This window comes from Carcharhinus amblyrhynchos, chromosome 9, assembly GCF_965287045.1.
Source record: "Carcharhinus amblyrhynchos chromosome 9, sCarAmb.v2.hapA, whole genome shotgun sequence".
In the NCBI taxonomy this organism is placed as follows: Eukaryota; Metazoa; Chordata; class Chondrichthyes; order Carcharhiniformes; family Carcharhinidae; genus Carcharhinus; species Carcharhinus amblyrhynchos.
Genome location: NC_137332.1, coordinates 40,650,236 through 40,665,251, shown reverse-complemented (window position 1 = coordinate 40,665,251; position 15,016 = coordinate 40,650,236). Strand labels below are relative to the sequence as shown.

Here is a 15,016-nt window from a genome sequence, read left to right as displayed (position 1 = left end):
ATTCATCAAAGCTTCCCACTGTCTGAGTGGAAAAGTTGCACGCCGTATTTGCATTTTCTCTTTATAGATGCTGACTGATCTGATGGCCACTACTGTTTTGTTCTTGAGAAGTGTTTTCTTGTTAGCTACAGGTTAGACATCCATGATCTGGTGCCCTTGGGACTGACAGCATGCTGGATTTGGAACTTTCCCAGAGCTGGACTCCTCTGCTCATTATTCTCCTGTGTTTATTAATGAAGCCTATGAAGTTATACTTTCATCATCCATGGTTAATTGTTTGCCCGGTTGTTGTTTCCAAACACAAGCATTTCTCAAAGAATAGCAGGAAAGTTTGATTATTAATCCGCAAATCTCCAAGATGTCCAAAATTCTCCGGCCGTCCACGCACTGCCACCGCTGCAAATTTGGCATTCAGCCAAATCGCTGTTTGCAGTAGCAGGATCGGAGAATCCCAACTGCAGGCAAGGTTGGAGAATTCTGGACATTACAGTCTTTTGCAGGAGTGTGACCAGTCCGTCATTTCAAAAATGTCCAGTTTTTGGACTGTTCTTATTTTTGGACAGCTGAATTTTGTCTGTCCAATCTGTACTACCACCTTGATAAAGTAGGAGGATGTGGTGCAGCAGATGTCACCGCATTAACAATTTGCTGTTTACTATAATTGGCGTTTTCACCAGAGGACAAAGTGTATATACCTGAAGCATAAAACTTTACACTACCCTACAACCAACATATTGACATCTACATGTTGAGGTGGCACAGTGGAGGGTGCCACAATGGCACAGTGATTAGCACTGCTGCCTCAAAGTGCCAGGGACCCAGATTCAATTCTGGTCTTGGGTGATTGTCTGTGTGGGTTCGCACATCCTCCATGTGTCTACACGGATTTCTTCCAGGTGCTCCAGTTTCCTCCCATATTCCAAAATGTGTGAGTTAGGTTGATTCGCCATGTTAGTGTCAGGGGGATTAGAGGGTAAGTGTATGGGGTTATGGGGATAGAGCCTGGATTTGATTGTTGTTGACTGTTGGATGGACCAAATGGCCACCTTCTGCTTTGTAGGGATTCTATAATTCTCTGGTAATGGGTATTGGTATCAGTTTTAGAGCTGAACTCTCTCAACTTGGTCCCAAGGTGCCAACTACAGTGATGTTTTAACTTCCAGAGGATATTTTCCTTTCCCAGTGACAATCCAAACAGAGTGTCTCAGCTCAACTGTTACAAATCAGCTTCTGGTCAAAAGTAATCAACAGCATCACAGTTCTATCAGCAGTCAGCAATATTGCTAACACATCAGTAACACGGTAACTGCAGAGACAAATAGGGGCAGCACGTCAAGCACAGGACGTAACTTCCAACCCACATTCCATCCTTCTCCTCACACAATGAAACATGGTACTGTCCAAGATGAAAAAATCACCAAGAAGATCCCTACCAAGATTGAGATTTAAAGTTACGTTGCTCAACATTTGAAAAAACTGTGCTGAAAATCTGAAGCTGTAGAAGATGATTGTGCATGGACAAACCTGAGGCAGTTAAAATCTAAGCAGCTTTGAATATTTTCACTGGGATCACAGGGACATCCTTTGAACTTTTGGATGCCATGAAGCTGTGATAAGATACTATATAAATGCAAGTTCTGTCTTTAATGAATGTTGGCAGGCTGTTTGACATGTGGAGATGATCACATAAGAGAAAAATCTTGTGCTATACAAGCACATTTTCCAACAGGAGTCCAGTTGGATAGCAATCTGGTGAAAGATTTTTCCCTCTTTCGTTACACGATAGTAAGAAGTCTCACAACACCAGGTTAAAGTCCAATAGGTTTATTTGGAATCACGAGCTTTCGGACCGCTGCTTCCTCATCAGGACTCATTTCTGCCCTAGCAAATTTTTCTCTCCCTCTGTAAATTGCATGCTTTAAAAACAATGGTGCAAAATCTGTAAATATTTAAAAATTGTGCAATTCTAAAGACCAGGTACCATATCTGGAGGCTACCTGCACTCTTCTCACCACCCCCCCCCCCCCCCCCCCGCTCAGTCTGTGTGAATTATACAATGTGTTTGTTAACAGAGCACTGATACACATCTGTGGACTACACATTTTTCTATGTGTGGGTACTAAATAAATGGAAGTTGATGATAACAAATGTTTTAAAAAGTTGCATTTTGTACTACACTTTCAGATCCATATTCCCAAAATGCTCTCTTGTCTAGAACACTGATGGACTTGTGCTTCACAGTTGTAAATGCCAACTACGTTACACTAACTGAAACAGCCATTGCCTCCTAACATTTTGATAAAAGTTTGTTTGTATCCTTTGTGTGTGCATCAGTGTCCTTTGCACTGACATCATGCCTCGGTATCTCATTTAACAGCAGGTTCTGCCATTCATGTCTGTTTGGCTTCCCTCCTATGTAAATGTGTAACCTCCTCTGGCTACCTGCCGTTAGCACATCATTCTATCATTATGCCTCCTTCATCCTCCTCCTGTTGCTAACACAATCACATCATTCTACATCCAGACCAGCTGGGGTTTCCTGCCTTCGCAGGAGGTGGAGTAAGAGAGCAAACAAGCAGGAAAGCTGGCTTAACATTATCAGTTAAGGACAATGTAAAGAGCAGCAGGTGAGATCTGGGGAGATCCTTTGCAAGAATCACACTGGGTTTAAAAGGCAGAGCCATCTAAAAACAAACTGACGTAAAATTACACAAAGACAGTTCATTAAAATGCAGTTCAAGAACAATCTAACACATTACAAGATAAAAGAGAACAAAATTAAATCCTTGCTTAATGAAAGGTTCATTTTGCTCTTGCATATTAAATAGAAATAAATATTTGTTTCAGCACAAACTATACCAAGTCCCAAACACTGATCAACAGTGTTCATTAATTGCTGCATTAACCTTGTAGCTTGTGTAGATCATCTGTGTTTCTTTGCAGTTTATATCGTATATGTTGATTGCTACTTGGTTGAAAGGGAGACAAAAACCCCACAACATGTATATTCTGATTAACATTAGAAGGGTCATTTAAAATGAAATGTTAACTTTGTTTCTCTCCATGATGCTGCCAGACCTATTCAGTTTATCCAACATTCTCTGTTTTTATTTCAGATTTCCAGCATCTGCAGTATTTTGTTTTTATTTGAGTGTCACTTTACTTTCCTCATGTCTGCATTTGATCTGATCTCACCAAAACCAATCTCATCAAACAGCCTCATTGCATCTGACAGTAGGAGACATACTTTTACAGCTTTATGATGATTGTATGGTTTACTCCCTTTAACTCCATCATTTTCTTCTGCCAAACAATTTGAAGTATTCAATTGTTTGAATTGCACAATTTAAACAAAGCAGTACAAAAGACTTTCTGCGCATAAGTTTAGATGAACAGATAATTCAAATAAAATGACTGAGTTGCTAAATCCATTAAAATTGTTTAAAAATTTAAAGACAGAAGTAATTTAGATTACACCAAATATTAGTATTAAATATCAAGTTGTGTAACAACCTTACTGAGTTAAACATCAGACATTTGATAGGAGAAGTACCACTTAATTATCATTTCTCAGTAACAAAACAGGTAGAAAATACCCTGTTTAGCAGAAACAGCGAGCACTATCAAGCCAGAGGAAAACTTTGGGGGAGATATAGACCATAAGGTATCAGAGCAGAATTAGGCCATTCAGCCCGTCGAGTCTGCTCTATCACTCGACCATGGATGATGTGTTTCTCAACCCCATTCTCTTGCCTTTTGCCCGTAACTTTGATCCCTTTACCAATCAAGAACCAATTTATCTCTAAGTATTTATAACCTATGTATCTTGGCTCACCTCCAGCTTGAACTCCCATGAGTGATTGTCACCCAAACTCATACCACCTGCCACCCAGTCTCATCCAAAAACTTCCCTGATGCTCTGCATTTGCTTGTTCTGACAGAGGTGGGAAACAGGAAGGTCAAGTGTTGGATCAAGCCCAAGATGGAGTGCAATGCCTTACCTTGTCAGCTTGGATCTTGTTTGTCTCTCTTGTGGGGACCATGCATTGGATTCAATTGGAATTTGAATTTGGTTTTTGCAGCAAGCAAGGAATGGATTTGGATTTGCCTGGTCCACTCTGAGCACTAGCTTTGTAGCTTTAAGAATGGAGTTATATACTTAAAGGATTTTCACAGTAACTTCATTGCAGTGTTACTGTAAGTCTACTTGTGACACTAATAAATAAATGTAAAAACTTAAGTTAACTTTAAACTTTAAAAAAACAGGAAGCGGCAATCACTCAGAGGATCATCACTGCTGGATCTTACCATAAGGCAAATCTTACCATACCCAAATGGGTACTGTGACCAATGATAAGGGTGTTTTAATGCAATTATACTGGGGCTGGCATTTTGGATCTCCCTGGTTTCTCTTCCTTTGCATCCGAGGAAAGATTAATAAAAAGGCAAAATACTAGCACATGCTGGAAATCTGAAATTAAAAGATCAGCAAGTGTAGGAAATATTCAACAGGTCCTGTAGAGTCTGAGCAGGGAGAACAGAGTTCATAATATTTCAGGTCTGTAATCCTTCATCACAGATAACTCCACACATAACTCCACAGATGCCGCCGGACCTGTTGAGTATTTCTAGCGTTGTGTTTTTAAATACTTTTCGATGTGCATTTTTAAGATTTTTTTAAAAAAGATTTTAAAGCGAATCAACAGCTGCAGAAAGGTAGCTAAGACAAAAAAGAAGAGTAATGTGTGAACACAGTATTGGCTCCCTCCCCTCCTGGACACGTACTCTGTGACAGGTTCAGCAACTGAGATCCTTTTTAACATCGAAGTAGAGGACATTTAACTAACAACGCGGTGTCCCGAATCATTCAAAAGCGACAAGTTACAACTATTGCAAAGTAATTAGGAGGTGTCGGTAAGAGGTGTTTACTGAACTGAAACCAACCCCCCCCCCCCCCCCCCCGCCCCTCAGATTAGAACATCAATCCTCTCATCGGAATTCAGAAATCACTGAACCCTTGAAACGACTTCGCTCCAACATCCAATCCGTTTCTCTAACTTGCTGAGAAACTCAAAGCAATAGAATTTAACGAGACATTTCTCTTCATCTTTCCAGACTGTTGAAGTTTTAAGTGTAAAACATTCGTGCGTGTTGGTTGTTACGTTGCTCACACCTGATGTATAAAACTTCACTATTTAATCCCAAGCCACTAGACGGCAGCGAAACTTCCTCATCTGGTAGATCAACTGGTTTCAATGCAGCGCTTGGGGATGGTCCAACAGCACCACATTCTGCGTTCAACTATAAAAGCTGCCGCTCGTCCGACCATCTAAAGAGCAAACACTGGTTGACACGAAATCCCAACCTGATGTGGCTCAAGATGCGGACTCCCCTTTGTGCAGACAAGTGAGCAGGGTGGTTTACCCCGCTGCAAATTCCTATACTGGAAACATAGGCAGCAGCACTGCTCGGGAGCCAGGAAAGAAGTTGCCTGAGTGATCTCAAATACTTTCTGCGAAAGGGAAGGAATTCCTCCAACTTTCCTTCTGCACCTCAGCAGTTAATTGGTGCTGGAAATCTTAAATCACCCACACAAGTGTCACAGCACCCTGAAAACAAACCGGCAGTATTCCCACACTTAGTTTACAGGAACAGGTCCCATTTGCGTGTCTCATTTAGGAAAGAGGCTGTAAGTGATTCCCCCACCCTACCCCACCCCCGCCCCCCGTCTCTCTTACCTGGGAGAAATTGAGGCCATTTAATGGATGACATTGCTCTTCGACTCGCTCCACCGCCCCGGTCCTTTTCTTCATCCGCTCAGCCTCCTGAGCCAGGTACAGATCGAGTACGGGGACCCCTCTGGACCTAATGTCAGCCTCGGTTAGAGAGTTCACCATTAGCATCACCCACACCGGCCTCTTCCTCTCCCAATTGCCGGCGATGGCGTTGAACAGGTAATCCGCGTACAGCCCCTTGCCTCTCTGGTCAGGAGTCATCCACAACGGCATCATCACCTTCACATATTCCAGGTGCCTCTTCAGCCTCCTGTACAACTCCCTGGGGAGGACATCCTGCAGGTTCTCCCCATGGGGCAGCATCTGACAGCTGGTCAGGGCCGAGATGGTGTAGGGGTCAGTCAGATCCAGCTCAAAGTACACACTGTTGCTGTACTGGAAAGCCCTCTTGCAATTATCAGCCACGAAATCCCACACTCTGGTGTAAGGGACGTGGATGGTCCCGAATAAATAAGCCGGAGGGTCGCGGCGGATAGTCCAGAGGAATGAATTCATCTCTCCTTGCTGCCGTTTGGGTGAGAGAACAATTTTAAAAAGGGAGAGTGAGACAGGGAATAAACTTCAATGTCAACTCAGCAAACAACGAGAAATGGGTAAAAAGAACAACAAAGTGGGAACCGTTTCCAGTTTAATTTTACTAAATAAAGGGATATCTTGGCAAATCACTCAAGCTGCAAAGTGAAGTTGAGTTTTATTAAAGTAAACGGGGGAATGTGCGGCAGAATGACATTTTATGTTTTAAAAATCCACTGGAATTCAGGTGTTGGGAGTGAAAGAGACATTCATCAGGTTAATTCTCACTGGTTTGGGGGGGGTTGGTTGAGTTTTTGAGTTGGGTGCAAAAAGCAGTGGGGAAGATAGTGGGGACAAGTTAGTGAGCGAGCGGAGAGAGAGGGGAGAGAGGCTGAAGAAGCTGCAGCATTGACACTGGAACAACAGAAACAACCAAAAAAAAAGTTAACTCACCGACTTGGGAAGTTCACACTGGCCCGTGTCTCGGAGATGGTTCTCTTTAGAGGTCACGCTTTGTACAACTAGACTCACAACAACCCACACCAGCCCGGCGTTAGCCTGCATCCTGCCTTCCATCCAAGTTGAGGTTGTTGTTCTGCTGTTGTCTTTCTCTCTCTCTCTCTCTCTAACTCATCCACACTCTGCGCAAAGTCCGGCGAGATCAGATCGCAAGATCAGAGAGTTCTCCTGCTCTGGGAAGCTGAACGCCACAAGCCGCCATACTGCCCCCAGGAGCATGGACGATCCTCCTCCCCCAGAAAGGTTGCCTCTATTGAGTTGAGGTGCGGGTGATGGGAGAGGCAAGGTTTTTTAAACAGCATCTCCTCCCCGGCGATCGCACATGGGGGGGATGCCGGCCGCGGCTGCCTCCGCTTGCTGCTGCTGCTGCTGCTGCCTCTTATTTGAACAAGCCCAGGAAGGCGGGTACTGCTACTCCGCATGTCAGCATGTCACTACTTCAGGGGCTATAACACTCTGCTTCTCTCTCACACACACAACTTCTAAACTGCACGGGCTGGAGGAGAGGGGGGAAGAGAGAGAGAAAAAAAAAGAAACTTTTTTTTTGTCCCGAGCTTTTCCAGCAGCAGCCCGAAGGTGGCGGCACACACGCGGCCAAAGCCAGAGTCTGGCCCTTCCCCAGTCGGTGCTGTCCCCTCTCCCTGTCCCCCCCGCCCAGCAGCTTGGCTGTGCCTCCTCATCCTCCCTTCAGACCTTTTCACATCACAAATAGAAGGTCAGATTCAGGAAGAACACATCAAAGTAAAAAGTCTGCAGTTTAAATGGACACACTGATCAAGTGAATCCCTAGACTGAGGGTAAAGACATTGAAATTGTGAGGTTAAAAAGGTATCCCTTTTGGCTAAAGACACTGAATTGCTTTGACAAAGGGTCATCTGGACTCGAAACGTCAGCCCTTTTCTCTCTGTACAGATGCTGCCAGACCTGCTGAGATTTTCCAGCATTTTCTCCTTTCATTTTAGATTCCAGCATCTGCAGTAATTTGTTTTTATCCATTGAAATTGTGAGATGGAAATAGACAACCCTTCATGTTGATGTTCATTTTCCACACCCAGCCTCTACCCTCTCACCAAAAGAAGATAGAGAGCATAAGTCGCAATCAATCTGCCAGTTCAGCCTCCAGTTCACTGAGGGAAAGAATATTTGAGGACCCAGATCTCAAAGCCCCAGACTAAGCTCATGGTTGACTGGACAGCAATGATTTCTGGGCTTCTTTTTGCTCCAGAGACTTGGACCACCTACAATAGGCATCTCCAAACACTGAAAAAGTACCTCCGGCAGATCCCTCACAAGATCTTCCAAATCCATTGGCAAGAAAAGCAATCCGACAGCGATATTCTCCCACGGCCAACTTGCTGAGCATTGAGGCACTAATCTCTCAAAACCAACTCCACTTGGCAGGATGTGATGTTCATATGCCTGACACCAGCCTCCCCAAAACAACTGTTCTAGTCAGAACTCTGCTGCGACATGAGACTCCCGGGAGGGCAGTGGAAACGATTTAGGGATGTCCTCAAAGCACCCCTGAGATGATGAAAATCACCCACTGGCTCATGGGAGTCCCTGGCTTGTGACTGACTGAAATGGAGAAGGTTCATTTAGGAAGCTCTGATCACATTGAGAAACCTTGTCAGGAATGTACAGAGGCAAAGTCGAGACATTAGAGGGAGCACACAAATCTCCAAACAGCCATTCTACCTACCCCTTCAAGTACTGTCTGCCCTAACTGTATCAGGGTCTGCAGGTCACACGTTGGGCTGATCAACCATCTCAAAACTTAACAAACGGGAGTGCAAGGAAATCATCCTCAAATCCAGGGAACATCTGCCTCGGAAGAAGGAAAAGTGTCTCTTATCTTTCGTCAAACTCTTACATTTAATCTTATGTCCATCATTTTTGATCCCCTCAACCATTGGAAACACTTTCTGTTCGGTTTCATCCTTGAGCGTTTTTAAGTTCTCACTTAAATTACTCCCAATTCTCTTTAGTTTTCACATTGGAACCTCCCTATTCTACTCCATTCTCCAACCAGTTACATGTAGGGCTCTACTTGAAAATGGTAATGAACTGTTGAATGCTGTGTAATACTTACATCTGCCATGTAATACCAGCCGCCACGATGCTTACAGAGACCGCCTTTTTGACCGTTGGACCTTCCGTTGGTCTCGTCCGCTCAATCCGCCGGAGTCTGTGTTCACATGCTGGGATAGACATCTCCCTATCTCACCGAGGGTTGAGACCCGTCGGCTACCCTCACCTGGTTTAGCCGGCTTGTCGAAGCCGTTTTCCGGGGTGTGGCCGCTGTCGCATGCAAACAGCTATGGGGGGCCACAGGTGAGAGCTGAGTGCCATTTGGAGACAAAGGGTGGACAAACGGCCCTGAAAAGGACTCGACATGTTCCCCCATGATCTTGCTTGGCGATTTCAATGCAAGACGAGGATGTGACTCTGCAATCTGGCAGGGAGTCATTGGGAGGCATGGAGTGGGCAAGTGTAACAGTAACGGCCTACTCTTAAAGAAGACCTGCGCAACGCATGACCTCCTCATCACCAACACACCCTTCCGTCTGCCCACCCATAATAAGATCTCCTGGATGCAACCCCACTCTAAGCATTGGCATCTTATCGACTATGTCATTGTCAGGAGAAAAGACAGGCAGGATGTCAGAGTAACCAAGGCCATGTGTGGTGCTGACTGCTGTACAGATCATAGGCTCATTGTCTCCAAAATGAGGCTCCGCATCAGACCCAAGAGGCGACCACCAGGAAGCAAGGTTATGAAAAGAATCAATGCAGCCAAGCTAAAGAACGCCAGCAATGCTTCAGCACTGGCTGAAGACTTAGAAATCAAGCTTGCTGACCTACATCTCGCAGGCAGCGCTGAGGATGACTGGGAACACTTCAGGGATGCTGTCCATACATCTGCACTGAAGACGCTCGGGCTCTCCATGCGCAAGCAGCATGATTGGTTCGATGAGAATGATGAGATACAGGGTCTACTTGTTGAAAAGCACCATCTTCATCGGGCCTGTCAGAACGACCCATCTTCAGCTGCCAAGAAAAATGCTTTTACCAGTGCTCGCAGGACAGTCCAGAATAAACTGCGTAAAATGCAGGATGCCTGGCTGAGCGCCTAGACAGATGAAATACAGGGATATGCTGACAGAAACAACTCGAAACGGATCTATGAAGCACTCAACACTCTCTATGGACCTCAATCTCTCGGGAGTTCCCCCCTCCTGATTACAGATGGTACAACTCTCATTACAGAGAAGGCTCAGATCCTGCAGAGATGGGCTGAACACTTTGAAGCCGTACTCAACCGACCGTCATCTATTAATGATGAGGCAATAGACAGGATTCCCCAGGTTGATATCAACAGCACCATGGATGACCCACTGGTAATAGCCAAAGTCACAAAATCTGTCAGCCAGCTATCCAGTGGCAAAGCCCCAGGGGCAGATGCCATACCCGCGGAGATCTATAAAGCTGCTGGTCCTGCACTTATTGAGAAGCTCACCGAGTTGTTCCAGTCCTTTATGGAAGCAAGGATCCATTCCTCAGGAACTTAAAGATGCTTCCATTGTACACCTCTACAAGAGGAAGGGCAATCGGCAAGTATGCGACAAGCACCGAGGAATCTCGCTGCTGTCCATCACAGGAAAAACCCTCGCAAGAGTCCTGCTAAATCATCTGGTCGCTCATCTGGAGCTGGGCCTGCTTCCAGAGTCACAGCGTGGCTTCCGCAAAGATTGCAGGACTATTGACATGATTTTTGCTGCGCGCCAACTTCAGAAGTGTCAGGATCAGAATCGCAAGCTCTACACAACCTTTGTTGACCTCGCAAAAGCCTTTGACACTGTCAGCTGACAAGGCCTGTGGAGGATCATGTCAAAGTTTGACTGCCCCCCAGATTCATTCAGATGGTACGCGAGTTCCATGATGGCATGATGGCCAGAGTACTGGATGGCGGAGAATCCTCTGAGGCATTCCCAGTCACCAATGGCATCAAACAGGGCTGTGTGCTCACACCCACACTGTTCAGCATGATGTTTACTGCCGTGCTGAATGATATCTTCCAGGACAGTGTTGCTGGAATCAGCCTCAAGTACAGAGTGAATAGGAAGCTCTTCAACCTGAGGAGACTTCAAGCTATTACCAAAGTGAAAGAGACTGTTCTGAGACTTCCTCTTTGCCAATGACTGCGGGTACATACTGGCTCAGAGCCAGAGATGCAAGTCAGTATGGACAAATTTTCCACGGCTTGTGACAACTTTGGACTCACCATTAACATTAAAAAGACCGAAGTCATGCACGAGCCTGCTCCTCATGCACCGTACACAGAATCCATAATCACAATCAAAGGGCAGAAACCTACAGGCAGTGGACCAGTTCACATATCTTGGCAGCACCCTCTCCCAAGCAGTGACTTTTGATGCAGAAGTTAACTGCAGAATAGCAAAGGCAAGTTCTGCTTTTGATAGACTGCGCTCCACTGTATGGGAACGTCAAGGAATCAGCCCAGCAACAAAACTGAAGGTGTACAGCGCCGTGGTACTCACTACCCTCCTGTATGCCTGTGAAACATGGACTGCGTATCGAAGACATGCAAGACAGCTCAATCATTTCCACATGACTTGTCTTTGCAGAATATTACGCATCCGATGGCAAGACAAAGTACCAGACACTGAAGTTCTCTCTAGAGCAAGTCTACCATCAGTCCAACACACTGCTGATGAGAGCGCAGACCCAGTGGGCAGGTCATGTCATCCGTATGTCAGACGAGCGCATACCCAAGCAGCTCCTTTTTGGGGATCTCTCAGCTGGAAAACGCTCGCATGGAGGGCAGAAGAACATAAGAACATAAGAACATAAGAAATAGGAGCAGGAGTAGGCCATCTAGCCCTTCGAGCCTGCCCCGCCATTCAATAAGATCATGGCTGATCTGTCGTGGCTCAGTTCCACTTTCCCGCCCTCTCCCCATAACCCTTAATCCCCTCTCTTATCAAAAACCCATCAACCCGCGTCTTAAAAATATTTAGCGAGGTAGCCTCCACCACTTCAACGGGCAAAGAATTCCAGAGATTCACCACCCTTTGAGTGAAGAAGTTCTGCCTCAACTCCATTCTAAACCGCCCCCCCCTTTATCTTGAGGCTGTGCCCCCTAGTCCTACTGTCCTTTCTGAGCGGGAAGAGTCTCTCCACCTCTATCCTATCCATCCCATTCATCATTTTATATGTCTCAATGAGATCTCCCCTCATTCTTCTAAACTCTAACGAGTACAAGTCTAGTTTATTCAGCCTCTCCTCATAGCTCAACTCCCTCAACTCCGGCATCAGCCTAGTAAACCTCCTCTGCACTCCCTCCAAGGCCAAAATATCCTTGCGCAAGTACGGCGCCCAAAACTGCACACAGTACTCCAGCTGCGGCCTCACCAATGCCCTATACAGCCGCAGCAAGACCTCCCTACTTTTATATTCAATCCCCCTCGCTATGAAGGCCAGCATCCCATTCGCCTTCCTGACCACCTGCTGCACCTGCAAGCTGGGTTTTTGCAATTCATGCACAAGGACCCCAAGGTCCCTCTGCACCGTCGCCTGCTACAGTTTTTTGCCACATAAGTAATAATCCTTCCTACCATTATTCCTACCAAAGTGGACCACCTCGCACTCGCCAACATTAAATTCCATTTGCCAGTTCCTGGCCCATTCGCCCAGCCTATCTAGATCCTTCTGCAGACTCTCCACACCCTCCGTGCAATTTGCCGTTCCACCAATCTTGGTGTCATCAGCAAATTTCGACACCCTACACTCGGTTCCCTCCTCCAGATCATCTATATAAATGGTAAATAGCTGAGGCCCCAGCACCGACCCCTGGGGCACTCCACTAGTCACCAACCGCCAATCCGAATAGCACCAATTGACCCCCACTCTCTGCCTCCTATTTGACAACCAATCCTCTATCCACGCTAACACCCTACCCCCAACTCCATGCCCCCTGACCTTCTGCAATAACCTCTTGTGAGGTACCTTGTCAAACGCCTTCTGAAAATCAAGAAAGACCACATCCACCAGCTCTCCTCTATCCACCGCCCTAGACACATCCTCATAGAACTCCAGTAAATTTGTCAGACACGACTTCCCTTTAACGAAACCGTGCTGCACCTGCTCTACCAAGCAATCCCCCTCAAGATGCCTCACTATTTCCTCCTTGATGACGGATTCTAACATTTTACCCACAACAGACGTTAAACTAACCGGCCTATAATTCCCTGCCTTTTGGCTGGCACCCTTCTTAAACAACGGCGTAATATTAGCCTCTTTCCAATCTTCCGGCACTTCCCCGGAATCCAGCGACGTCTGGAAAATAACCACCAAGGCATCCACTATCACCTCCGACAAACGTTACAAAAACACACTCAAGGTTTCCCTGAAGTCGCTTGACATTGACACAACCACCTGGGAGACGCTGGCACAAAACCGCCCTACCTGGCGCTGCCTCATCCACAAGTGCTGTCAAGCTTACGAAACAAGGTGCATTGCTGAAGCACAACTTAAGCGCGAGCTGCGCAAGTCCAGAGCCACCAGCGCAACAACTACAGTGTCTACACAAGTCTGTCCAGTATGTGCCAGGACATTCCATGCCCAAATTGGCCAGATCAGTTATCTTCGGATACACCGCAACCAGCCTCAAAATGACTAATGGTGTCGTGGTCCTTATCGACAACGATGGATGATCAACAACAATACCAGCCACCTCAGGAAATGTGAAATACTAATAAACCTTTTCAATTGCAGAAGGAGAACCACTTGTCACTGAACTACTGTTAGCAATCACCTAGCGTAACTAGCTTCAACATTGCCACTAGCATTTGTTGTTCATTCACCTTACACAAAACAGCAAACTGAAAATACAACTCTGTTAACACTGTGACTGCCTTTAATCAGAAACAACATAGTAAGGAAAATCTGTAATTTCTTTAAAATGCCAATTCTGTAATTGTCTTTCAGAACGTTTGAGGACTTCTGAACAGTTCCCATCAATTGTAAAGGGATCAATTATAATTTTCTTGAATAATAAGAAATCCTGGTCCAAGCAAGGCTGATAGCCCTTGACCTGGACACAGTGAAAAGCGAAAAGAAGTTAAGATACAAAGAAGCCAAATGGATGGCAGATGCAAGGGAGAGCCAGTGAATAGAAAAGTTGGAGATGAAGACATAGATGTAGACACAAGGAGAAAGCAGCTAGAAAGTGGAATATATAGGGCCCGAACCTCTACAGCGGAGCAATCAGAGTCAGATTCCTACTTTCTGATCTTTAAATGTTTTCGAGCCTGTCTTACCCCAACTTTCTATTTAGTCTGGGCAAGAAGTGTGCAGGGCAGCATGCCCCTGAAGTCTTCAGCCAAGCACTGCTGCACTGGAGAAAATGAGGTTGGGGTTCTGTTTTTACAGCATGAGCTGCAGTACTGCAGAGTGTAAAGATCCAGCCAGATTTAAAAGTCTTTGACAAGCCAAGGAGAAGGCAAGCATATAAGGCAAATGGTTGGGATTTGGGCAGGAGGAAAGGTCAAATCTAGCCTTGACACAGGAAGGGGGGAGAGGACTGGGCCTTGAAGCCCTGAGGGGAAGGAGAGTCCCAATTGCGAGAAAAACAGTTCCGAGGGGGTGTTATTCAGGGAGTGGCTGGACCCCTGTGTGAGGGAGGAATCCCATGAACGTACAAGTCCTTATATGGGCATTGTCAGAGGGTGGGCGGAATCTCAGGGGGTGGGGACTCCTGTAGGGAATGGTAATGGGGGAGATAGGGGATTTTCTTGGGGTGTTGGGGGATTCCCATGAGCAGTTGCTGTAGGTCTAAAAATAGTTACCCAGAAGTTAGAAGTGGTTTTATTATTCAAACTTTTTCTGGTAATTATTGTTGTAACCCAGTTGCAACTATCCAAAGTTTTCAGTTTGAATCACATTTCTGGATGGTTCACAGTTCAGGGTAATTGCTCTGGGGAAGTTTGCACTTTCTGGGCAATTGCCATGCAAACCTCACTTGTGAACTTCTGTTGGGGTAGTGGGGGAGGGGGGCATTCCCTGGCATTTCTGTGGGGTGCCCCCCCCCCCCCCCCCCCCCCCCCCGTTACCCTGCCCTGGGGTTCAGCCCATTTTGAATTCTTGTGAGGGGAAGAAACAAATCG

At 45.9% G+C, this 15,016-nt stretch overlaps 1 protein-coding gene across 1 annotated transcript in view; it reads right to left on the bottom strand.

Annotated features, from left to right (window-relative positions):
- LOC145347742 (metalloprotease TIKI2-like) overlaps positions 1–7,309 on the bottom strand; it is a 349,733-nt gene extending 342,424 nt beyond the window's left edge. The window contains exons 1-2 of the mRNA XM_080195506.1: positions 6,762–7,309; positions 5,739–6,299 (exon numbers count right to left, since the gene is read on the bottom strand). Coding sequence (XP_080051632.1) covers positions 5,739–6,299; positions 6,762–6,884 — 684 coding nt within the window. The 5' untranslated portion in view covers positions 6,885–7,309. The remainder of the gene's footprint in view (positions 1–5,738; positions 6,300–6,761) is intronic.
- Between the last annotated feature and the right edge of the window lie 7,707 nt (positions 7,310–15,016).